The sequence below is a fragment of the Cyrtonyx montezumae genome, unplaced genomic scaffold (assembly GCF_038088225.1).
Source record: "Cyrtonyx montezumae isolate F1298 unplaced genomic scaffold, pur_monq_1.0 scaffold_3, whole genome shotgun sequence".
In the NCBI taxonomy this organism is placed as follows: domain Eukaryota; kingdom Metazoa; phylum Chordata; class Aves; order Galliformes; family Odontophoridae; genus Cyrtonyx; species Cyrtonyx montezumae.
The window spans coordinates 88448755-88475840 of NW_027072034.1; the positions used below are offsets into that span (position 1 = coordinate 88448755).

Below are 27086 nucleotides of genomic sequence, written 5' to 3' on the forward strand. Positions count from 1 at the left end.
AAGCAGTTGAAAAATGCTCTCAGACACTGAGTTTCAAATTTGAATGGTCCTATGTAGAATGAGAAGTTGGACTCAATGGCCTTTGTGAGTCTTTTCCAATTTGGTATATTCTCTGATTCTATGTTAGTGTATCAGGGTCTACAAATCACAATTGTCCTATATAGCACAAAGCAACAGTCCTGTAAGAAAAGAGGTTCTTGGGGACTGTAGTTTCCTAATACTAGGGGAGAGCAACTGCCCCTAGGAGACATGCTGCTTAAAAAACAGTTCATCATTTAAAAAAGACACAATGTGACCTGAGGCAGGAGTTTGACTGGATACAGAAGGACAGCTGGCTTTTTCATTCTGTGCAGTGAAACACAAAGCAGGTCATCTACATGATGGAAGAATTTTTGCATTGTCACTATACCAATAAAGCCAGTCCTAAGGAAAGGCACACAGCCTGACTGAACAGCCTCCAAAGAATATGGATTGTGACTTGCTGACAAGCAACCATATCTCTCCTCTTTTCCCCTACTGCATCCAAGGGTGGGATGTAATCTGGAATTTGGAGTTGTTTGCTACCCTGCTCAGCATCTCTGCTACAAGAGGAACCATGCCAGAATGTACAGCAAAACACTTAGACACAACAGTAGAGGAGTTTCAAGGATAACATTTAGAAGGATCCTAATTACTACCCTCAAATGATTGTAGCAGCAAGGTGAGACTGGCTTTGGAAAAGACTGCCAAGCACCTCACCAGCTTTCCAGGAACAGGAACATATGCAAAAGCTGAAAGTGCAGTTTGCATGTTTCACCCCTGCGAAGCCAAAAAGCCTGTTTCTTCTCTTCCCACATTCTTTTCTCATTCCAAACCCCAGAGCAACAACTCAAACCTAAACTTCTTGTCATGAGCAGGGCATGCCATATGCTAAGGTTGATGCTTGCACTAACTCTGCAAGAGCCATTTCTTTGGTGGGACAAAGTAGAAGTGCAAGCACTCACCACAAGTTAAGTCAGCAATTAATATCAGCATGGAGAACAGGGCAAAAAAATAGTTACTTCTCAGCCTGAATAGCTATTGAATGTCAAGTAGGCAGCTAAAGAAGAGAAGCATTCAAACAGCCATGAAAAGCTGCCTTGTAGATTCATTTTGTAAAAACCACACTTGTGAGTCTGTATCCAGCAGTGGACAATCTCACTAATTATTATTGCCAGTGAAGCCTGGCAGCTGTCTAGATGGTCTAGATCCATTTAAATGCAACTTCTGATAGGAATCAAGGTCCTCAATGCTGAGGGTTCAAATTAGGTCACTTCCTCAGAGCTGCCAACAGGCAGAAACTAAGAGGTTACTATTTTATAACCATTCTAATTATATAGTGGCTACAGGCAAAAGCCTCCCTCTTAACATAGAAACACGGAACAGTCCAGACTGGGTTTAATCAAGCTAGTGCTTCAGTATGCTCTGCTGTGTTTGACCAGCAGCTTTTCTCTGAGTGAAAGAAATCCCCTCACCAGGCCCTCCTGGGGTTCTAACATAACATTGGCCACAAATAGGAATTTTACTTGCATTTAGCACTGTGATTTCAGTCCATATCACTGTTTTCTATCTACCTCCCCTCCCTCCCACTTGCTTCTAGCCCAGATCCTGTGACATTCACTTGAACCACAGCTGCAGCAGGAAAACTGAAATAGGGCAGATGTACAACATAAGAACTATCTTCAAATGTTCTACAGTATTTGGACTGATAGGTGAAGGGGAACAGGATCATCCTGATCCAGATAACCTGTCAAAGTAAGCTCATGATGTTGCAGCTGAAGCATTTCCTTTTTCAGGTCACACTGTAGCTAACTACAGTATGTAATCATCAGGACATGCTCTCCACCCTTTAATAATAAACCTATTAATTGCTGAAATATAGTCAGAGTACAAACTGACAATTCTTTCCACACTGAGTCTGTTAGGCTTACACCTTTCTTCCCAATAACAGCAGCTTCTTCACACATCTCTCAAAGTTCAGGGTTCTGCTGTTATTTTTTCCTTGCGCTTTACTCAATTGCCAGTGTGCTAGGACTCTCTTAAAAATAACAATACACTGTATCACAGTTGTCTTTCCTAGCTCCACTGTAAAAAAAGAAACCTCTTCTGCAGTGGTAAGTGTTGCTCTTGTGCAGAGCTCAAGTTCTCCCCATGTTAGTGCACTTTCTGCCAACATCACCAACCATGCAGCTAGCTTGAGATTCCCTTCAATCCTGAGGCAGGCTGGGTCTGGGTTTTTAGAAGTGGTCTAAAATGTTTTTCTTCTAGCATAAATATCTCACAGAGACCCTCAATCCAGTCCAAGAAATTTGTAAGTTTGGCCAAGTGGCAAGGACATTTTTTCTCAAGTTCACAGCAGCAGATACGATGGCTGTTTCTTGGAACAAATTTCCATATTTTATGTACCCTTTTTACCAGCTCTCCTAGGCTAGCTTACAACAAATAAATTGTTGTATCTTTTAGTGACTTGGCTTTGTTTTCCTTTGATTTTCCTCATAGCAGTAGGTAGCAGGCACAATTTGCAACAGCCTCAGATCAACATAGTGCAAAGCCTATCAATATTTCCCCATGAACACAACAAAAATCAGCAGCAAGCTATGCCCTGCCACATGCATTTCAACAGCTCATGCAGTCTTTACCTATCATTCATTTGACAGTTCAACAGGCAGTGTTATGTTAGCGCCTTACACAGGACTTCTCCCCATGACCAGTTCTCATATCTCTTCTGACATTCCATTCCAAGCAAGCATCCTTCAGATATTCCTGATCTGATCTGCAGATGGGAAATTCACCCTCTGCCCAGAGGAACAGTGCAACAAAACCTTTTTTAAATTAAAAAGGGCTATTGCTTAGAAGCAATTTCTTCAGGAAATCTGCCTCAGTTGCTGCCTGAAAAGCCAGCCGCCCCAGAAGCAGTTATGTAAGAAGTATAGATTTGATATCAACTTTAAGATCTTAGGAGGACTGCAACCAAATTTTATACCTATAATTCACATTCTTGTGAAAAGGAAAGCAATAATCAAGTAACCATCAGTAACTAAATCTTCTTTCAAAGAGAGCTAATTATACAGAAAACTCCAGCACATATAGGATGCTCAAGAAGGGCTGAAGGTTGGGTTGTAATACTTCCAAAGAGTTTGACAGACAATTGTGAAATATTATCACAAACATTGTGGTTAAGGAGGCAGTGTTATAAGGTAAAGACTAATGTGCACAGAAAATGCTCATTTAGCTTCCGTAGAAAACAGGTACAACTTTATCCTTCCAGTTATTCAATTGACTTCTACATTAGTTTGAGAGCTACCACCACAGCTGATGCTATTCAGCTTCACTTCTGCAAACAACATTATGAGCTTACAACTGAGTTCATTCAAGTCTAAACTAAATGCATGCATCCCATTTCCTTTAGATTGATCTTTAAGAAAACACCATTAAATAGCACAGAGCAATACATTACAGAGGAAAGCTTAGTATTTGCATAAGGCCTTGAATTCATTAACTCAAAGACAAAACATCCAGGCATTAATCTATTGTACAATTGGAGCCCCAACCCTCCACAATTCTGATATTTCTCATGTCAAATGAGAACCTCCTTACAAGAGAAAAGTGGGAACTGATGAAAAATTTCAAGAGCACAGATGACAAAGACCAGAAACTTCTAAGAACTTATCCAAGGTACTACAGGAGAAGAACACAGTATGCAGGTATAGCACAGCAACTGCTACGCGTGAGGTTTGTATCTCACCAGGAGATACTCTAAACAATATAAAAGCAATTTAGAGTGTAAGAACAGGAAAACTGGTAACTTCTTAGCTAGGGTTTCTACAAAAACACAGCTGCTTCCTCCCATTTCCACATGTGGTCAGCCACAGTTACAGTTGCTGCTATGAACAGTTAATGTAGGGCTCTGCAGTCACTTCTAATAGAACTTGTGTTCCCCCCAGAATTTGAGATTTGGCCTTTAGATTGTGTACTTTACTGGTTTGGGACAGACAAAGCACAAAGTCAGCTACTGAGAAAAATCTTGCGAGTACATGATAGGAATCTGCCTTATCAAGACACTGAGGCAATGTCAGACACCAGGGAACAGAGTTAAGCCAGGACACAAGCTAAGAAAGCCCACCCAGCTTCAGAGTAGAGCCCAGACAGCAGCATACCACTGCCTACATATCATCAGTATGACAGTTATCTCCTTAACCATACTGTATAAAGATGATACTGATATAGCAGTAAGAAAAATAACTAGTTTTGTTCATGTACTAGAAAAAAGAGAAATTGAGACCTTCCACAATATTTATCAATAAAACAGATCACGAAAAATCTTCACATTCTTTGGAATTGCCTTCTAAAATTACATTGACAAACACAAAATTGAACAGCTTGAGTTGGACGAGACCTTTAAAGAACATCTACTTCCAACTCCCTGCCATGGGCAGGGACATCTCCCACTAGACCAGGTTGCTCAGAGCCCCATCCAACCTAGCCCTCAACATTTCCATTGATGCCCATATCAGTGTATCAATGACTCCCCAAACATACAACACATCTTACTCTTTATTAACTATCAAATTGCCTTAAAGATAAATATATCCAAATTACACACGTTTCAAGAAAAAACAGATGTTTTATGTACAATATTCATCTCAAATTGGATGTAACTATCATTTTAACCTACAACATAAAAAGCAAACCTATGTCAGTACCAAGTAAAGCCTTAAAAAGGTAACAATTTTATTTTAGAAATGCTTTGAGAACATTAGAATTGATGACAGATTTTATATGCAGAGGCCTCAGATTTACATCTCTTAGACCATTTCTCTGTTTCTGCGGATAGCACAGCAAAGAACCATACTGAATATCATGCCAAATATCTGGAAAGAAAATAAGATCATTAGAAATCAGAGGGGAAAAAATATCCTTATCAAGATGTAGTAAAGCATAAATACCTCCTGGCTCAAAATGCATGCTAACTATTCTTACAGCTTATGACCCCAAACCTCCTTTCCCTCTGATCCCCAAACTTCATTTCATTCTCACCAATCCCCCTCACCTTCAGTACTTCAAAACAGATCAACTACAAATTAAAGTGAACCTTTAAAACATTGGATCTTTTCAACATACTCTATTGCATCTAAATCATTATTTTCCTCCTCAAGAGAAGAAACAAGTGAAAATTTTCTTATTAGCACTGTTACTTCAGACTTCTAGCCAATTAGAGAGGAAATAAACAGTCTATCTTGCCAGCCCATGTGTTCAACCTGCACTCCCCACACTTACTCAATACTACTTTGCCAATGCTGAAGCTACAAGGAGGCAGATCCTATTCCAGAGGAAAAGAATGGAGTCCCCACCCACTCACTGAGCTGTCTCAAGGACCCACAGCATACAACCTTATCTTACAGGTACTTATTACTGGAACAGGCTGTCAGTCTTGTCTGGCATTATTTGGTAGACTTGTACTCTAAGCACCCTTGGCCAGATAGCAACCCCCTAATCTGTAAACTCACCATTATCACAGCAATACCAAGGCCAACTGCTCCAATGACATTCAGTTTTGAATTAAAGACATCATCAATGGCTTTAGGGCATGGCTGAAAGGAAACCATATCAGTTAGTGTTTCATGCATATTGAAGCATTTATTTGTTTGCTTGTTTGAGCTGATCTGCTGACTGGTGCTGTACCTCTGACCAAGTCTCCTTGTAATACAGATGAAAATTTAGCTCTCAAAAACCGGTTAGAGCTGGCCTGTTTTTTCAATATCTTTCTGGAGATCTATGGGTGTTTTCAATATAAAGTTATTTGAAAATTTTAAATCTGAGTATCTATCCTCTTAAATGCACCTTGTAAAAAGCAGCATTCCCTGGCCAACAGCATCAGGAGTAACAGTTGTTGCACCAGAGTTTGCTTATTACTAATGGCTGTCAGCACCTAAACTGCAGTACTGTTCAACCCTTATAAAAACAAATTTGAGGACAGACTTCACACTTTCAATTACTTTTATATCTTTGCAGACATCTCAAATACATGGTGCATATGAAAGAGAAGATTCACACTGCTTGCATAAGTATACTAGACTGTCTGCAGATTCATGCCAGTGCCGGTATAAAGTTACTAAGACAACAAACTACAACTAAAAAGATTTTAAGTAGCCTTTACCCCCCTCAAGGTGCACAGTAGTCAAGAAAAAGAACAATTATCTTACAAAGAGGTATAAATCTAAGATATCAGTAGCTGGTCAGACTCATATCTCCTCCTGTCTTATTCCAGTGAGCTGTTACAAACCACTTATTTTATTATTTCATATCTAGCCACAGAAGACTGCTTTTGAGATTAAGTGAACGTAACAGCTAGAATGAATCAGTTAAAGATTAGTAATCTATTCACTTTTCTGGTTTATGTCATGCATATCAGCCACACCATTATATTCCTTTAACCTTAAGAGTCAGTCCACTGTTTTTTCTTTTTTTTTTTTTTCCTCTGCAGTTGGGACTAAGCCCTCAACACATTACAAGATGAAGTCAATACTCCAAACTGAAACAGAATAACAGCAGACAAAACCTAATATTGCCTCAGTTACACTCATGCAGTGTAGGCAGACAGACTGCATGAATAAGACTAAAGACTGAATCTGAATACAGACTGAGTACCTTCAAACACCTGCCAGAGGCGTTTATCTGTAAGCTATCTGTAGGGAGAGGTAGAGAACAAATGATGCATAAGCAAGCCAAAATATGAACTGAAATCTCTGTGTCATAAATTCAGCTTCTGTGGGATAACTAGTACAGGCTCTCCTGGTACATAACAATCACAAAGTAGTCATGAGAACTTCAGAAATAGTAGAAAAGAAAACCTTTATGCATCTCTCCTGTCTGTGGCATACTGCAGCACTATTTCACCACTGGAATCTGATTCAAAGATATTGTTTATGATATAACCACCCAAGCAAGACACCAATGCACTACCTACACCATCTTCCCCATTTCTGAAATAGAAAGTTTCTCCCTCCTCATGTTCTCCTCCATAAGGAAGAGATGCAACAGCTTCAGTGCATACCAGGAAGGCACTTTATATGATAGCAGCAGTCCATACACCAGAACTCTGCAGGGTTTTACGTGAAATTTTTGCATTAATTTGTTCATCATGCCCCTCAATTTAATGACACAGGCTACAATATCATGCAGATCAGAGTCCCAGTTTCCTGCTGATCTTGTTTGTTCCTTCTACAGGGAGACTGCAGATTTTCTACAGGTGGATCACTTGTATGGATAGGCTGCCTATCAAGAATGATAGAAATTTTCCATGGACTGGAAGGTTTTATTCAGAGGCCTGTTTCTCATTCTACCCGATTTGGCAGAGCTAATGGAGAGTTAAGTGGTGAGTTACCAGTGCAGTAAATGACTCAAGCAAGGTCTTCTTTGGACAGGTGTCCATCAACTGCTGCTCAAGACCTCCAGTAATACCACAGCAGTTCAGCTACAAAAGAAAACAGAAATAAATTCTGCAACTGTTACATTTTTTTCCTCTCCATACTTGCTAAAAGAAAGAACTAGATTACATTAAATATTATTACAGGCCTTATACAAGTTTGTTTAGAAGTCCTGCCTATCTGTTTAATGTAAAAGGCTTTTTAAACAAGGTTTATAGCAGAAGACAAGATTCAAAAAGAGCTGAATCTCATTAAATATATACATTCACATCCCTTAGTTTTGGCGGCAGCTTGTACTCCTTACAAACCAACTTCTTAAACACATGCAACTACACATACTCTGGTACCTTCAGATTAATCCTAGAGATCCAGAGTTTCTCAGCTTGCTTTTAAATTTATTTAGGAAAAGAACTAGTCTTACTTCAAAAGGAAAAGAGTATACTGACTTCACGAACAGTATACAAGAACTTGTTTGTTACTAATGCTCCTTTTCATGCTCCTTTCATTTCTTCTAGTTAGTAAGGAACTAGATTTGTACATGCAATGGGATTGCCTCATCACAGCCTGAACCAGTAAATGAGCACCTAAGTGACCAGTGCTGAGCAGCCCAGATCCACCTGTTCTCTCTCTCTCTCCATCTCAGTGGTACTTCTGGCTGCATTTCCAGGAGCCTGTGTGAGCTGGCCCCCTCCCCCTTGCTCTCTTCCTTCCCACACACCAGAGTTCGAACAAAAGGCAGCTGCATTCCTTAACCCAGGTAGTTGCCAGGAGGGGTGAGTTAATTTCCCTTTTCTCTAGTATCTTGTTTTATAGCACCCGTACATCAAATAAAGGCTCTGTCAACACCTTTTTTTACAGTACAAAACTCTGGTTATGTTAGAGAACATTGTTAAACTGTACTGTTACCTAGTTTAATACTTACAGCAAAATGGAATGCTTTCAAGGTTTCTCTGTCAGCTGGTTGAGATCTCTTTTCATAGGTTTCTCTGTAGAAGTCCTGTAACTCTTCAACAACCTACAAGTTAAATAATTCTATTAATGTTTTACCTTGATTAATAACTCGTTTTGGATAGAGTAGTCTTCAAATCTTCTACAGTCTACAGTACATGGCCTTTTGACATATAAGAAATAGAGAGTAGAAATAGGGTGGACAGCATTACTCACCTGGAAGTAAGCCTAAACTGTGTATTCATATTAAAAGCTTGACCTAAACAGGTACGCTTCACAGCTTCCCTTCAGAAGCGTGAGTTTTCAGGAGTGCTGAGAAAACTAAGTTTTCCCCATTTCTTACACAGAATTATTTCCCACTCATTGCAGTTCCCCAGAAGTCACTACATTCCCCAGTTGCATAATATAAGCTGTAAAACAATCCTGAACTAAGTACTCAAATAGGAAACAAGAAATCAGTAAGAAGTATATCCAAAGTCTCAATTAGTTCTGATGCTTCAAACTGTTTGCCAAAAAGCCTAGAGCCAAACCTGCATTAGAATTTCCCTGGCACAGGAGGTCAATACTCCTATATCTACCAACATTTCTACATGCTTACATGACTCTGGTGATTTAGCATAAAGCCCTCCTGTTCCTGAACTGAGAGAGCAGCAATAATCTGTTGTACTCCCAGCCTGACTGGTATGGAAGGCCTCACCAAAGGACCTGCACCAAAAACCCAGCCAGCTCAGTGCCTTGTCACGTAAATTCATTCACAGTGACAAGACAATAGACAGAGCATGTCAACATCCACAATGGTAAAGATGATATCTGAGGAGTATATCAACCTGAGGCATAAACACAGAACAGTCATGACTTAGATACGACATTTAGTCTTTAACAGCAAGCTCTTCCCTAGAAATGGTAAGACCTTACTGAAGGCTTGCTTCACTTCACAGTGCAGACACTCAGAAGGCAACTGTAACGGGCAAGAGCATGTTGGGTTCTGGCTTCTTTTTAATTCTTAGTATTTAGTTTACAGAATCTCAGAATTAGTTTCTTATATTTTGCTGCAACAAACCCTCCCTTTTCAGATTACACATGATCAATATTTGACTACTACTGGTACACTTCTCACTAGACACAAAGTTCTCTCAAATTTTAAAAAAAGAAAGCTGTGAGAGGACAGTAAGGTTTAAAAAAACTGCAATATAGTTTAGGACCTGCAGCTTTGGGAAAAATCTTTGTGTTTAAAAAAAGCTGTGACACTGAAAGAATCAAAAAGTAGCAGACATGGCCTTTCAAGTGAAGAACATTCACTTTCAAGCCTCAGATGAGTTTTATTGATTGGTTTGGTTGTTACTTAAGAGCAACCTACCTTTTCTTTATTTGCAAATCCCCAGATGGCAGTAGCAACTTCAAGGGCAAAAATCACAAAGAGAAAGACAAAGAACTAGAAAAGAAAGACCACATGATTAACCAACATCATAGCACCAAAAAACCCAAAACCAATAGCAGACATCCTTGGAAGCTTTGCAAGCTCATTTGGTGCCCAGTGTTCAGCCTTGTGAGAACTATCACTCAACCTGTTTTTTGCTGAAGTTCTGAAACACTGGTTGAAAATGGGGAATCCTGCTGATAATAGTGCAACCCAGCCTTTTGTGGGGATTGGAAGCGACCTCTAGAGATCATATAGTCCAACTCCCCAATTCTGTGAGTAATAGGACATACACTTTCTCCTGACAGCATCAGTAAGTTTGGCAATATTTTCCAAACAGGAGTTCTGCTTTTTTTTTTTTTTAATCAGTATTAATTAAAAACAATAATTAGTTAACTCTGACTTGAATTTGCACAAATCATACAAACATCATATAGTTAACATGCTTTCTCTGGTTTGTCACCCTTATTGCTCTACAAGTCATCACTTAATACCTAGCATGCCACCTGAGAGCCCTCCATAAGAGCTAATGGTCACTTGTGTTAGAAATAGAAAAAACATCATGAACACTGACCACTTAAAGGCACTTAAAAAGTGCTCAGAATTACAGTAACAGACTAGAGGCATAATTTTGCAATGAAGTTATATCTTCTTCCCTTATACAGGAAGTGAATTATCTTCCCACCAGCTATAGTAGTCTCATTAACTGTATCTGGTTATTTAGACTAGTAGTTCCATAGTAAGTACAGACTTACTAAATGCTAGAACTCAGTAAGTCCCAGTAGTCTGAAAAGGATTGGGTTACTCTTCAACAATTGACTTGAAGAACACTTGTCAACTAGACTAGTTCATACAGTGATTATGAAAAGCAGAAGTTTAGCATTTTGAGGGTCAAATACCCCAGCAGAAATATCTAAACACATTCAGAGTTTAGGACAAACTGTTTAGTAAACTGCATTAATCTTATCAAGATTTTAGTTCTGCATTCACACATTCTCCCCTTCTGAATGTCATTAACTTGGTCATTTGACATTCAAATGTAACATTTTGATTTAGTGCCAGAAACGCAAACTAAACATCATTATGTAATGCTAAAATGGTTAAATATGTAACCATAAATTAAAACACTGTAAAACTCATCCAATTACTATCTGCTCCCTTTTACTCCACAGCCCGTAATGTGATCAGAAAGGAAGGACAATATTAAATTTAAACATTACTCTGTTTAAGCACTTACACTTACCAGTCCAAGCATACACTGTGATTCCTGCAATGCACCACAGCATCCCAAGAAGCCAACCAGCATCATGAGTGCACCAGCTCCAATTAGGATGTAAACTCCTAGGAAGGAGAGGAATCAAAGATTCATACAAAGTTGGATACTCAGCAGCAAGTTGCTGCTCTATAAATAGCTCATTAAATATTTGTTGAGTTGTTTCAAGCAAAAGGGTGATGTGCTTAATTTTCAAACAAAGTAACTCAAAGCTTATGGGGAAGTTTTTATTAAATACTTCAACTTACAAAAGCTGATATGCACCACTGCTAAAGTTGTACTTGTTCTAAAACTTGTGTAAGATAAAGCCATTCAAATAAAACTATAAGCACACTTAAACTGTCTCAGAGACCAAATAATATACTTTTGGATGAAAAGTGTTGCAGTTAGTTGTAACTAGTGATTTATCAAGATCTCAATTCTTGATGTCTTTCAGTACTTGTTCTCTTGAGCAAGCAGACAATACAATCATCCACCAAAGCTTTAAATACTTTTGTATCCTACTAGTCCATCAGGAAATACAAAATTATTTCACCAGTCACCGTGCCATATCTTCACTTCAGCTGCCTAACTTAAACTTTCTAACTAAAAGAATTTCAACATTTGCCTTTTTGAAAGCAGATATTTCTTTAAACCAAACAGCTAAATCTATAAACAATTTTGTCCAGAATTTAAGTAACAAGCATTAAAGCAGAGAGAGCAAACAGTTCTGGACTAAAGCACTCCAAATACCTCCTAATCTTGGGAACCACCAAGTTAAGAATTATAGACCCTCAGCTGCTAGCCACTAAAACAATAAGAGATAACTAGAAAAGCACAAATTTCATAGGATGGCTAGCAAGTATCAGTGAGGTGGTAAAAAAAATGATAGAAATATCAACACAATTCATGTAAAATTCCTTCAACATTTCTATCAAAAAAGACAAAATGTATAGTTCTGGTGTTCAGAGACCCAAATGCTGGTTTAAGAAAGGCTTTCTTTAACAAACCAGTAAGTACTACCTGACAAAATAAGCATCTAACTTGTCTAGCTTATGTAAATTATTATTCTTATCAAGAATTTCAGCACTTTCTAAACCCAGTTTAAAGTTTTTCCCACTGTAGATGGAAAGAAGATAAGAACCACTTATTTTAAATTTTCTTACAGTAGTATAGAAGGCTTTTGAGGTAACTTCATAGAACAGCTTGGGTTGGAAGAGATCTTGGAGTTCTAATCCTCCTAACACTGGCATGAGTGGCCTTCAACACCAGTAGGGATGAGGCATCCCCAACTTCTCTGGGCAGCCTGTTCCAGTGCTTCACCACTCTAAGGATTTCCTTCTATAATCTAGATCTCCCCTCTTAGTTTTAAACCATTCCCCCTCATCCTATTGCTCATAGACTGTGAAAAACAAACTCCCTTCTGTTTATAAACTCCCTTTGTTTTCTTATTAGGTGCAAGTAGGAAGATTCTTTTAACCTCCAACTAAAAATTATAGCCAGTCATTAATTCTGTAAATAAAAATAAAAAGCCAAGCCATTAATTCTTTTTAAACTCTTTCTAAATTAAGTTTAACTGACAGACTTTAAATAGGTTTGTTTCAGCCATAGGCTCAAGTACACCATTACAAAACTGACACAATTTTAGAATGCTAAAGCATTGCTTTACATTACCCAAAATTCAGCTCAGGTAAGCTCAGATCTCTTCCCTTCCCCAAGTCCACTTAAAAGCATCTGGAAACCTGGACAGCTACAGGATGAACCCACTTTACTACCACATGTATGGGAACTGTTGAATCATGGCCTGAACCACTGATTGATCATCTGAGGTGAGCACTGAGTCAGCTGCAGGACCACAGGTGAAGGCAGTTCACCTGTGTAACCTGAAGGGGTGGAGTCTGTCTCCACCTCTCCCAGACCCCATATAAGTGCTGACCACCACTGGGGAAAGATCTCTTGTTGGAGATTCCTCCCCTATGGAATTATTGGTGAGCCTTTCTTTATTTACTGGTTGTCTGTTTACCACCCAGATAAGCCAAGCAAAATATACCATCCACCTTATTTTCTGTGGATACTATTCTTTCAGGTTATTCATCCTACACCGTATCAGCAGAATACAGGCTTTCTTGACAGTTCTCACGCTTGTGGATTACAGTGATTCACAATGATGCACAAGTATATCTTGTCTTTCTCCAACTACTGTCTATAAAAAGCTTAACTCAGTACTAACAGTATTCACTGAAAGACTACTTGGTACTCAAAAGCTACAGTGTGAACAGCACATACCAGGATGACGTACATAGTCTGCACTGACTCCCATAGATACCTGTTTGGATACTGAAAACAGGTCAAGTATCTAAACCATAAGAAAGCTGCCTAAGACAAACCTGCGGGGGTGGTTAATGAATGGCCATGTGCTATATGAAGTATACTGACATGAAGTATGTATGCACAATGAGTATCCAAGCATAAAATGTTAGATGCATGTAATAAACATTTTATTTCTTTGCTCACAGTTGTTTGGGATCTTCAAGCTCAGCTACTCTATTTCAAGAAGGGTTTGAGTATCTACTGATGGTAACTGAAGGAACTCGTGTTCCTCTGTCCAAGCCAGTGGCTGTAAAGATCAAGACCTCAGAGTTACTTAAGTGATGTTATAAGACATCAGAACAAAAAGGCACATCTTTACCATCTATTTGACAATCAAGGTATCCCAGGCTTTGTTTGCAGAAAGCCTAGACTGAGATCTTACAAGATAAGAAAGCACAAAGGAGTAGATTCTACCTGGCCTATCTGAAACTATATTGGACTAGGCTGACTATAATAGATGCTCACAGACTAAGACACTGTACATCGTTTTCAGTATTAGCATACACAGGGCTGTATGAATTCCACAATAGTGCCTATATTTCTTCATAAATAGGAAGGGATGCAGTTGTAGTTTCATATAGTTCGTCAATTTGGGGAAAAAGTACTTTTAATGTCACTAATAACTTATTTTAGAGTAAAATTTGACTGACTTATCCATGAGAAGCATCAGGAGGACACATTTCCTTTGTTTACTGGGAGTTTCTGAATGCTTACCAACCATCGCTATCTTAGCAAAAAGGCACAGAGCACCAGCTGCTCTCAGCCCAACTGATGTTGTTTATGACTGTTTTGTCTATAGCCTTGAAGAAAGTAGCCAGGGATGCTGAGCAAAATGATCTATCCCATTGAGTTATTGCACAACTTACCTGTATAGAATGTCATGTTGTTGGATTCCAGTTCAAAGATATTTTTGGTCTGCACATCAAACCGAAGCCATAGTCCAATTGCAAGAACTGCAGTTCCTGCAAGCTGTAGGAATGAGTAAATAAAAAAAAAGTCAATACATTCACGCTACCTACACCAGAATTAATCACAGGATTTAGTACTGTTATTTAGCAAGGTGGTAACAGAACCAACAAGATAGGGATACCAAAATAAGACTGAAGTCAATTCCTTATAAAAGGCATCTTGTTGACAGATTTGCTTGCATATTAAAGCACAACAAGAGAACAATGCCATGTTTTGTTTTTTTTTTTAACACTGAAAATATCCTAAGATTACAGAAGAGTCAAGGAACACATTTTCCACTGACTACCCCACCCATGTTTTATTCCAGGTCACTAATGATATTTCATGGCTTACAGATATACTCAGTATGAAGGACAGGTATATTGTAAAGAAAATCACTTTACCATGTATTGAAAGGCCAGCTAAAACTGCTACCAAATTAAACACTGATGACAGTTCAGTGTACTGCAGTACTGAGTTTAGAAAGAATGACCTCATCTGTAAAGCAGGAGCAAATATGTGATAAGTTTTCACACCAACAGAAAGTAGAAAATACATGATGCTAAAATATCAACATACCTGTGTGCTGATCCAGAAGAATACAGCTAAGCTTTAGATAATATTTAGCTTCGAGACATACCCTTTTTGCCTATATGCCTCCAGGTTCCTTTTGTCATAGGGCTTGTTTATGGAAAGCTGTACATATAAGTTAGCTCCTAGATGATGGTAATTGGCTTCAGAAGTGTTTCAAGAAAGAGGGAATTATACTCTTATGCAGAAAACACTAGAAATTTGCTTCAAATAGATTGAAAAGCCTGTTCTTATCTGCTACAAGAAAACTTGAGCTTTCTTGAGTGCAAGAAAAAACAGAAGATGTCAACTAAGAAACTCAAACACTATAGCATGTACTTTTTAGGTTTTCTTTTGTCTGAATACCATTTACCTTCAGAAGAAATGCTCTAAAGAAGAAATACCATGGATATACCAACACACTAAAAAAAAAGTTTATGAATGCCAATAAGCTTAATGCTCAGCAAGTTCAGAACTCCACTTAGGCTGAGCACGCATGAAAATAAAAAAGAAAGCTTTATCTTTGAAAAGTCCCTTCTAGAAGGGAAACAACATTCTTGAAATGCCTCCAAGAAACAGGGAGATGTTTACTTTCAAATGCCAATTTTCAGCAAGAATATGGAAAGAATTCCTACAGAAGGAATGTGAACACACTCAAACACCAAGCGTAACCCTTGGCCCTATGTTTTCTCCAAAGAATGAGAGCTTGTTCTCTTACAGGAATATTCATATTTACTGAAGGCAGGCATATTCTGGTTGCCTATAGCTAGCTATTCTAACCTCCTAGGCTATCTCTCTCCACAAAAAAAAAAAAAAAAAAAAAGCAAAAACAGAAAACATCTTTCAAGACTGAAACATGATAAAGAATCAAGCTAAGAAAGGGTTCAAGAGGAAGCTATCACTCATAACTTCTCAGCAGAAAACATCCTAACTGAAGTCTTCAAGGACTCAGTACTAATGAGGAAAAGTGAGACAGGCAGCTTTCAGAGAAGCCAACTTTGCTGGGAAGAAACAGCATTATCTGTAGGGCAGGCACATATCTGCTAAACCTGCGCCTGAGAAGAGCTTCGGGGTTGAGGCTTGGAAAAAAGATGAAGTGATACAATACACATTGAGCTAAACCCACACAAGTTTCCAAATCTATGCGAATGACAGTGCCTTGTGTATAGGCACAGGCTTAGTCATAATACATAGTAATATAATATATAATATAGCAAGAACAAAGCCTGCAGAGACAGAGCAAGCATGCTGACAGAAAAACTAAATCATACCTAAGAGCCTTGATCCAATACCCAATGTTATAAGGGTGTGTCAGCTGTAGATACTATACAGTTGCACCATCCCAAGGGAAGAGAAGCTGCCAAGGGGACTGGAAGTTCCTGCTCTATGTGGCGCTCTTTGCTACAGCTTTGCTTGGGAAAATTCTTGTAGTCTCAAACTCCAGAAAGGCTTGGTGACAGAAAAAAAAACAAACAAAAAAAACCATACTTGCAACTTACCCTTCCAATCACCCAACATTTAATTCTCTGACACAGCCCTACTTTCTGGGGTCATTCAGTCTTCAGCTTTTATAAGTATCCAGTTCTGAAGCATTAGGAGAAAAACCTGCTTCCTCTTTAGACCTTCATAGGAACTCATGAACTGCAGAGTTCAAGAGTGCCTGGCTGCATGCAGCTATACATTTCCGCTGTATGGCAAGCTCAAGGGCTGTGCTGCAAACAGAACAGGGCACATTGAAGGTTTGCATCCAGCAGATCTTTAGACTGTTTGCGAAGGAAGTAAGAACACTACATCAAGTAGGTAATCTTTCAAGTCTACACAAAGTGTTCTGTTAATGTTTCAGAGAAAGAAACTGCTTGATTAATGTTAGGAAGTCTAGACATATTTGATATTGCTCCATTTGAAGAAATTTAACACACACCTCAAACACTATAAACAAAGTGCAGTGTGGCACTTTCTCCTTGGAATGTAACCATCCTGACAATCCAAACAATAGGATAATCACAGGGCATCAGTGAACAGCTCAGTATCACTGTAAACCGTAGGATTAAAAGTGATCTCCTTCATCACAGTACACTCAGAAAAGTGACTTTTGCCTCCAGTTCTTCAGGGAAGTGAATTTGTTTTTGCCAGTTTGTGATCTTCCTACCCACAAAAACAACTGAACTAAAAATGGAAATTTTAAAACCAAAGGTAAAAAAAAAATACAAACTCTGGCATTACTTTCATTAAAGCAAGAGTTGAATAAGATAGGACACTAACTTGCTACCTCAGAGGAAGCAGCAGGCACGGCCCCAATGCACTCTTGCAGGCAGCAGCAACTGCTCAGGCTCCAGCTCACCACTTGGCACTTAGGAAGCATTTCTGTTCCCTAGTGATTCAAGCCTCCCTGCCCAGGATACCTGGAAGCTGAACCTTCCAATGGAGGAAGTTTTGCTAAGAGTTTTGTTGTTTTTTTTTAATGCTTTCCTCAATTAAACAGATGAGCTTCTTGCATCGTCACATGAGTTCACTAATTCCAGGTATTTCTAAGTACAAATATCCTGTACTGAAACAGAAAATTTAACAGAGAAAATAGAACTGTCTCTCTTCCTGAAGCTAGCATTCTATGTATCTTATGCACAAAAATAAATTGCTTTGTATGGTTATGGAATATGTTAGAAAGATACTATAGTAGTATCTGGGAGACAGCTTCACCAGTCTGAAGAAAGTTTGTAGTTAAAAGGGATACTATTTGCTTACTGTATTAGAAACAAGTTCAAGTATACTAAGTAATAAGCACAAGCATACTACAGACATCCCTGGAAGCTAAGCTCCTTGTGTTTTCTATAACCACTATTAAGCATCTTGAAGTTCCTAGCTTATTCCTTCTCAACTCATTTCTATTCCATAGCAACAAAGGACAAAGACTTTTATAGAGGTTTCTTGCTTGCATGCAATGTCAAAAGCCGCACTTCCATCACTCTAAACATTCTACTCCTACATGCATCCTTCTGCCTTCTGTTGCAAGAGGGGGAGGAAAAAAAAAAAGCAGCCTTTTCAGCCTTTTTCCATCCCCCTTCTTTTGCAGTTCTGCAGGTCCCATAGCAGAGTCTTCCTCCCACCCTTCTCTCAAGCCAAGTGCTATCTATGGGTATGACACAGACTTGAACCTCTAAAACAATGCACAATATATATTGCAATAAAATAATACTCCAGTATAGTAGCAACGGTATTACAGAATTCCTGAGCTACAGCCCTTTTCACAGAAGATCCTGTTCAGAAGGAAGTCTACCATACTTATAATTTAAATTGTTTTTACAACATCCTCTAGTTCCATTCCTAACTTACCAGCATCTGCTTGAAATAAAAGCTGTCAAGCCATACCAAAGTAGCATCTGACTTGCACAGCCAGCAACTAAACTACTTGATTAGAGAAATCAAAACCAACTTCTGTTACTCTTGTATGTACACATACATACATGTCTGCATATATACATGTATTCCCTGTCCATCCAGCAACTCTGCTTCTTCCCTTGAACAGCAAAAACAGAGCACTGATCTGGCTGTCCCAAGCACAATACAAACAGCAAGATTATGGCCCAGAATAAAGTAGCAACCACAAATTAATCAAAAAAAGAACTCTCCAAGCCTAAGCCTTATCTAAATCTTGCTTTAGCAGAAGCTCTCCTAGTCTAAAGGAATTGTTTATAAATGAAATGTTCCCCATGGAAAGCCTGGATAGGACAGCTCCCTTATGGTGTAAATGGGCAAAAAAGTAAATCCTTGCGAGGACTCTGTATGAACTCTGACCATATGCTGTAACAACTCCTTGGTTATAAACACACTAATTTGAAAACATTAGCAAAAGACATCTTTGCATGCCAGGAAAGTCACTAGGGAAAAAAAAAAAAAAAAGGCTTTTAAACTTAATGGTGCAAGCCTTGACTCCTGTTCAGAAAGGGAAAGCCAGAGGGATAGCACACAGGCATAAGACCATACACTCAGCCACACCAGGAACAGCCACAGGTTTATTAGGAAAAGACTCTGTCACTGTAAGGACTGAAGTTCACAAAATGAACAATACCAAATGGCATTGTTAGCTGATATATTTTATAGTTGATGTAATTAGAAAGATTATCAAGATGGAAAAGAGACAACTGAAATAAAGAGAAATGCTCACCTGTTTCCTAGGCTTGCAATAGGAAACTCCAAAGAAGCAATCTCCAGAAAGAGATCCTTCCCCAGTGGTGGTCAGCCCCTATAAACTGGGTCTAGGAGAGGTGAAGCTGGACTCCACCCCTACCGGTCACACAGGTGAAAAGGCTTCACCTGTGCTCCTGTGGCCTATTCAGTGCTCGTCTCAGATGTTCAATCAGTGGTTCAGGCCGTGATTCAGCAGTTCCCACACAGCCACCTAGACAAAGTCAGCCCAGCAAGCTATGGGAACTCAGTGGGAAGCAACAATTCATAACGCAGACTGAGGTAATGTACTAACTGAGGCATGTACTAAGGTTGTTCAGAGCCAGCTTCAGTGAACACCACTCAGGTTTAAGGCACATTATGGGAAGTTTCGATCATTTTCTTGCCAGACTCAAGCTGTCATATAAAAACCTATTTGTTCTTTATGAACCTCTACATCTCTCTTCCCCAATACTACCTCCAAAAATAAAAAAGGTAACTAGGTAACTGGTATGGCTTTTATTACAAAGTATGTCACAGCCAGTGCTGATAGCATTATGACAGAACAGCAGTATGCAAGTCAATGTAGGAGTACGCTGACCATAACAGCAAAAAAAAAAAAAAAGAAAAAAAGAAAAAGAAAAGTTATCGGATTGGCTATGATCAGAACCCAGCTGAGTATCCTATGGGTGTACTTTCTGGGAAGGGTATCAGAAGAAAGCAGGACAGGCAGTGGTATTTCCCAGGACTGATCTCCCAGTTCACATGTGGAGCAATTACAGGCTATGCAAAGATGGAGAAAGCACTGTAGTGGAAAAGAATAATAGAATCATACAGGTTGGAAAGGCCTCCAAGATGATGTAGTCCAACTGTCAACCCATCACCCCCATGTCCACTAGATCATATCCTTAAGTGCCCCATCTACCCTTCTCTTAAAATCCTCTAGGGATGGCCTACCCAGGCAGCCTGTTCCAACACCTCACCACACCTTGAGAACTTTTTCCAAATAGTGAACCTGAATCTTCACTGGTGTATTACCACTCATCCTGTCACCAGTAACTCAGAAAAGCAGTTCACCCCCACCTCATTACAACCTTTTTTTTTCAGACAGTTGTAAAGAGCAAAGAGGCCTTCCTTGAGCCTCCTCTTCTCCAGAAGAAACAATCCCAGTTTCCTCAGCCACTTCTCTTAAGACTTGTGCTCCATACCTTTTACCAGCTTTGTGTTACCCTTCTTTGAAGAAGCTTCAGGGCTTTTTCCTGTAGTGAGGGGCCCCAAACTGAATGCAGCACTAGAGGCTGCACCAGTGCTGAGTACAGACAGACATCACCTCCCTGGTTCTATGTTTAACACAAGCCACGATATTGCAGGCCTTCTTAACGACCTGAGCACACTGCTGGCTCATGTTCAGTGACCTGTTGAGTAGCACCCTCAGATTCTTTTTCTCCATGTAGTATCCCAGCCATTCCACCACACTGTGTTGTTGTGAAGTGTAGGACCCAGAACGTGGCCTCGCTGAAGCTCATATAATTGAGCTCAGATCATCAATACAGCCTATCCAAACACCTCCATAGGGCCTTCCTACCCTCAGATAAACACTTCCTTCCATCCTGGTGCAATATGCATACTTATTGAAGGCACACTCAGTCACCTTAACCAGATCAATACAGATACAAAACAGGACTAGCCCCAGTAATAACCTTTGGGGAATACCACTAGTGACCAGACACCATATGGATTTAACTCTATTCCACTCTGGGCTCAGATGGTACTGAGCAAAGAGTATACCTGTCCAATCCACAGCCTGACAGCTTCTTCAAGAGAATGCTGTGGGAGATAGTCAAAAGTCTTACTGAAGTCTAGGTAGACTAAATCTACATCCATTTCCTCATCTGCTACGTAGGTCACCTGGTTATAAAGAGATCAGGGTTGTCAAGCAGGATTTGTCTTGAATGATGGCTAGGCCTGATCCCCAGTTGCCTGCATTTGCCATGAGAATACACAAGACAATCTGCACTATAACCTTATAGAATACTGAAGTCATGCTGACAGGCTTGCAGTTCCCCAGATCTCCCTTTTGACACTTGTCGATAGGCATCACACCGGACAGCTTAGCACCCCCAAAGCGCTCTTAAGCTTCTAGGGGACATACAAAATTAAACTAATAGTACTAAGCATTAACTTCTCCTCTAGCATTCAGGCTTTTGAAGTATTCAAGGCTAACTGTATTCTGACTACCTGACTACTAATACACTTACACCTGGACTGGCTACTGGATTTAAGGACTCTGGAAGACCTCCTGGTCCTAGTATCTCTAGAGAGGGGGGGTATATTATTTGAATTTTTTTTTTTTTTTGCAAGTTACTGTAAAGCTTACTTCTGGCTTGCCTTACTACATTTTTATTTGGCCTGCCAGCATTTATGGACTTTCATCTTCTTGAACATATCTTCAACCCAGCTGTCTTGCTCTTCCTGTCTTCTCTAATGCTCTCTCAAGTCTCTTATTTAGAGAGATAATGTGTCACCTAATGCACCATCTGTACATACCTGTATGTTTGTTGCAGGCCATTTAAATTTATCACTTGTCCTTTTGAGAACCACTGTTTAAAAAATAAATATGAACTTCATAATTCTTCATCCAATCTTTTACTTTCTGCTGGTTCAGTAGGCACACTGGCTCTTACTACAGTAACAATGTTAAGTAGCTCTTTGACAACAGAATGCCAAAGCTCTGGGCTATGTAGAATCAAGCAAAGATTGTTTATTTCTCTATAAGATTTTGCAGCCAACCAAACAGCTGTTGACTAGACTTTCAGGTTTGGTATCAGAGTTGCACTCAATTCATGCACAGTCAGATTTTTTTGCCTCCAGAATGATAAAAAGACTACAGAAAGACATAAAACCTTTCTTAAATATTGCCCATAAAAGTAATGGATGCCCCATCCTAAGAGGCATTCAAGGCCAAGTTGGATGGGGCCCTGGGATCCTTAAACTTATGAGCAGCAGAGTTGCCTACAGTAGGGAATGTTGTAACTAGATGATTTTAAGATCCTTTCCAATTCAATCCATTCTAAGATCTCCCTCAAATTCTTCTCTTACAGGACCTTTATCCATCCTTTTCCCACATTTGGTTCAAGAGGAAGCATTGCCACCCTTGGGAAGGCCATTCTGCCTATTGGGGTGGCAGCTGCTTCACTGCAAGAGCTCCCTAGGCATATACAGTATCAGCAGATGACACAGCTTGTCCTGAAGGCCAGAAGCATTTCCCTCACCCACCTCTCCTTCTTCCTATCCTATTAACAGAGCAGGCTTCATGCTTACTGGGCACTGAGTCAAACTCCTGGACTTCATCCCTAGGAAATTCCCAAGAAACAGATGCTTCCAAAGCTACATGAAGAGATACTTTGCTACTCTGAGTACAAGACCCCATTCAGACTTGGTGATCCTCATTCTAGGATTATCTTTGAGGCAGTGCCTTTGCCAGCACAATTGTTTCACTATAACAGCTTCTAGAAAGGTAGTTATCTTGAAAAAGAATCATAGATTCCTTAGAGTTGGAAGAGACCTCTAAAAGCCACCTAGTCCCATTCTCCTGCAATGAACAGGGACACCACAGCCAGACCAGGCTGTCCGCAGCCTTATTCAGCTTCAGCTTCAAAGTCTCCAGGGACAAGGCATCAGCCACAACACTAGGTAAACTTTTCAGAGCCTCACCATCCTCACTGTAAAAGATTTCCCACCCTCACCCCCCCTTATATCCAACCTAAATCTACACTCCCTGAGTTTGAAACCATTTCTCTTTGTTGTATCTCCACAGACCCTGCTGAAGAGTCTGTTTCTTTTCTGTAGCTCCCCTTTAGATACTGAAAGGCTGCTATCAGGTCACAGTGCAGGCTTGTGATTTTCAGGTTGAAGAGCCCTAGCTTTCTAGCCTGTCCTCTTAGGAGAGGTGTTCCATGCTGTAGATCTTTTTGTGGCCCTTCTCTGAATGCACGCCAACAGGAACATGTCTCTCTTGTACTGAGGACTCTGCCTGGATGCAGTAGTCCAGGTGAGGCCCCACCAGCATAGGGCAGAGGGGCAGCATCACCTCCCTTGACCTGCTGGCCATGGTTTTTTTGATGCATCACAGAGTACAGTTGGCTTTCTGGGCTGTGAAGGCACATTGCTGGCTCATGTCTAACTTTCCATCCACCAGTACTCCCAGGTCTTTTTCAGCAGAGCTGCACTAAAGGAAAAAGACATCAACTGTTTTTCCTCTTTCAATTAGAAGCTTAGCAGCTCACTGATCTAGAGGCTTCAGTTAGTACACAAGTCAGCTGCAGCCCACGATCTCTTTGTTTTAAGCTTTACTGAAACCTAATTTTAAGAGATCACAACTATTACAGGCATTAACATTGGATCTGTAGTTATTCCATGTGCAATACAATTGATCATAGAAGTGCTAATTTATTTTCTCCACATCATATGTATTTCTCTGCAGCAGCAGACAGCGAAAACTTTTTTTTAATCCAAAATAAGGAAGAACTGCTCCTCAGATCAATTCCCTTTAAATGGGATTTTCCCTTTTTAAAAAGAAAACAGCATACTGGCTGATTTGGCTGAGTTTTACTCAGGCCCCTCCTACGGCGCAGGAAGCCTTTGAAGGCCGCTCACGACTGCGCATCGCAGTCGAGCACAGACTTCCACAGCCCCACCTCAGCATTGGGCTGCTGGGCTCTCATGAACACTACCGACCGGTTCCAGACCGGCAAATCAGGCCCGCTTCCAGTAAGAGCAGCGCAAGGCCGCCGCGGCCCCTGCCATCCTGTAATACCGGCTCGACGAGGGCGGGGCAGAGGTGCCCGACCCCTAGAGGCTTCGGCGGGGCAGGAGTGGCGGGGAGAACCTGCGCCTTGGGGGGGGGGGGGGGGGGAGGTGAGGGGGGAAAGCACGGCATGTCTCCTCCTATGGTCCATGGAAAAAACTAGGAAAAAACAAATCCAAAACCAAGCAAATATCTGCCGCTCCCACACCGAGCACTCAACAAAGCTCAGCTCCCTCCCGGGGCCCCATCGGGGAAGCTCTGGGGAAGGTCCCCTCCCGGATCCTGGCGCGGGTCTCTTACCCAGAATACGAAGTTGAAGCCAAAAAGCAAGTACTTGATGCACTTAGTGCCTCCTTTGACAGGCATTCTGCTGACAGATCGCAACAAAAGCGATGAGGAAAAGTACAGCGAAGATACCTTCGCTGCGCACTACTCTTAAGTACTGCCCCATCAAGTCCCTGCCCGCCTCCCGTTCCCAGCCCCGCCAGCCCAGCCCAGCCCTCTCTCCTCCCTTGTTCACGCCCCGGCTCAATGTCTCTTGGTCACCGCACTTGCCGCTGGCCCGTGGCTCTGGAGCTCCCCGAGACCATGAAGCCCCGGGGACTCACGGGTGTGGCTCTCCCAAGGACGGGCGGAGGGGAGGTTGCGCTACTACCTGGCTGCCTTTGTGTATGGGAGTTTCACGCTACTGCGATGTGTTGAAGGCCCCTGACTGAAGAATGATCCTGGGATGGAACAAAGTACACTTGACAGTTTTCATATTTGTGGCTGTTTTGGAGAGAGAGCTGACCTTGGTATTTGTCTTGTTTTTGCAAAGACTTGTTTTGCAAGCAGGTGTTGCACTTGGGCTCTTTATCACTCATTGGCCACACGGGTACAGTGTGCAAGTGGAAAAAACCCTGCAGATCCTGGGGAGAATAAAAGGAGAGAGGCTGTGGTGGGAGAGAGAGGAAAAATGCACTTTGTAGCAGGAGACGCCCTGCTGGCACTGCCAGCATGTTACTACTCTCTCCTTTTTAGCAGTTTGCCATCTCTAAAGGGTCCATAAATAATAGTGCATAAATAATCTTGCTTAGGGAGTTTCTTCTTGCTGCCTACTGGTATTATCTAAAATGGATGTGTGTATATGTGTGTTAAACAAAATTCATAAGCCTCTGTGCTGCTCTGGGTGTATAGTTTGCTTGCTCCTGAGAAATCCTGTCTCTCAGATCCAAACTTATCCTGAAACACTCTGATGAAACTGTACATGGCAACAAGTGGAGAGACTCAGTGTTCAGAACGCTTGGCTGCCTAGCATAGCATGATTTTAGTTGCATTTAATGTATCAGCTTAGCTGAGGTGAGTCTAAGTTCTGTCTTACTTTCACAATTATGTGTATATAAAGTTATAAGCACACAATTTAGAAAAATCAGGTAGGGTAAGTGTATGCCCATAAACTGATCCATACTGACTGATTGTATGCATGTCCTTATCTCACCACAGTTGCTATACAAATCTAGTTAAATTTCAGAGGAGTTCCAATTGCTTGTAATGGGAAGGTCAGCACTCAGCTTCTGAATCTGATAAGAAAAAAACCTGAGGTCTTCTCACCTTAATTTCTCCCTAATAGAACATGATTAGAAGTTTAGCAGTTATTGAGATTCAAAACTCAAGCGGAGCAGAAAGCACAGAAAGGACTTGGTGGTGAACAGAGTTAAATCCAGCTGGTGGCTGGTCAAGAGTGGTGTTCCCCAGGAGTGGGTACTGGCTGATGCTTGGCTTAACATGAGCCAGCAGTGTGCCCAGCTGGCCAAGAAGGCCAAGAAATTTTGTTGCCAGCAGGAGCAGAGAAATTATCTTCCTTCTGTACTCAGCTGCACCTTGAGTACTGTATTCAGTTTTGGCCCCTCAGTACAAGCAATTGAGGCCCTGGAGCATGTTCAGAGAAGGGCAATGAAACTGTGAGGGGTGAGGGGTCTGGAGCATGTCTTGTGAGGAGCAGCTGAGGGAACAGGGATTGTTTAGTCTGAAGAAGCAGGGGCTTACGGGAGACCTTATCAACTACCTGAAGAGGAGTGGATGTTGGCCATTTCTCTTGTGTAACTAGCAATAGGATTAGAGGGAATGGCCTAAAGTGCTGGGGGAGATTCAGGTTGGAGATTAAGGACAATTTCTTCTCTGAAAGAGTGGTTAGGCACTAGAATGGGCAGCCCAGGAAGGTGGTAGAATCACTGTTCCTGTAAGTGTTCAAGAAACATTTAAATGTTGTACTAAGGGACATGGTTTAGTAAAGAAATATTGGTAATAGATGATTATATGATTCTATGACTTGCAGAAATGCAAATAAAGACATGTTGGAGTTGCTGCCAAAATAAATGACAGAGTATATTCCACAGCACTGGGGAAGACATTTCCCAGACCAAGTTGCAAAACACTAATATGTTTCTGAAGGAAAATAACTTAGGAAACTACAGAACTGGGAAAAAACTTGTGAATGCACAAGTTTTGAGGTGAACCAAGAGGCTTGTGCTAGTGCCTCACTGCTCATGGCAACAGAACTGGAATTATTAAGGGGGTGTGGGTGAGACTCCTGAAGTAAATTGGGCAGGAAACTGAGTACAGTGTCTCATTCTTGAGCTGTGACTGATTTTCTTTATGGCTTTTCTTTTTTTTTTTTTTTTGACTTTGCTATTAAGAATTTTAGTCAATGTCAGCAATGCAACTTTAGAAAGTTAATGATAAAAAAAAAGATAGTATTAAAAAAAGAAAAAAAGAAAAAAAAGTGGATTACAAAACCCACAGTAGTATTAAGCTTTTCAGGCTTACTTTTTGTTAAAGGTGCTTCTGTCAAAATTAGGAATTATAGACCAAAGACAGAAAAGGACCCACTGGATCAAAATCTGCTCAGGGAATTGATTTAACAATATGTGAAATTGAATTGATCATTTTCAGTATTCTCAAGGATATGGAATGAAAATAATTAAAATGTTTGTTTATGTGACATTTTTCTTTCCATAGAAAGTGTAAAGAGATTATACTAATCTTACAGTATTTGAGAGTCTGATTACCTAGGAAACATTTTTCTCTGCACATAATCTGAGCCTCTCTATTAGAATGAGGCAGTAACTAATTGAATTTCTGCATAACAGACATCATTAACTGGAAATAGAAAACTCTTGTAGAATTATT

General features: G+C 40.4%; 1 protein-coding gene across 2 annotated transcripts; it reads right to left on the reverse strand.

The window, feature by feature from the left end:
• Nucleotides 1–3870: 3870 nt before the first annotated feature.
• On the reverse strand, nucleotides 3871–24375 carry CD9 (CD9 molecule). 2 transcript variants are annotated; one of them, XM_065742378.1, is made up of 8 exons: nucleotides 24219–24375; nucleotides 14299–14401; nucleotides 11054–11151; nucleotides 9751–9825; nucleotides 8368–8460; nucleotides 7403–7492; nucleotides 5526–5609; nucleotides 3871–4889 (listed from the first exon to the last, which is right to left on the reverse strand). In XM_065742378.1, the coding sequence occupies exons 1-8, from the start codon at nucleotides 24282–24284 to the stop codon at nucleotides 4824–4826; spliced, it is 675 nt and encodes a 224-aa protein (XP_065598450.1). In that variant the 5' UTR covers nucleotides 24285–24375; the 3' UTR covers nucleotides 3871–4823. The 2 variants fall into 2 exon arrangements, with proteins under 2 accessions (XP_065598450.1, XP_065598451.1); XM_065742379.1 differs by lacking the exon at nucleotides 24219–24375 and adding an exon at nucleotides 15021–15096.
• Nucleotides 24376–27086: the final 2711 nt, after the last annotated feature.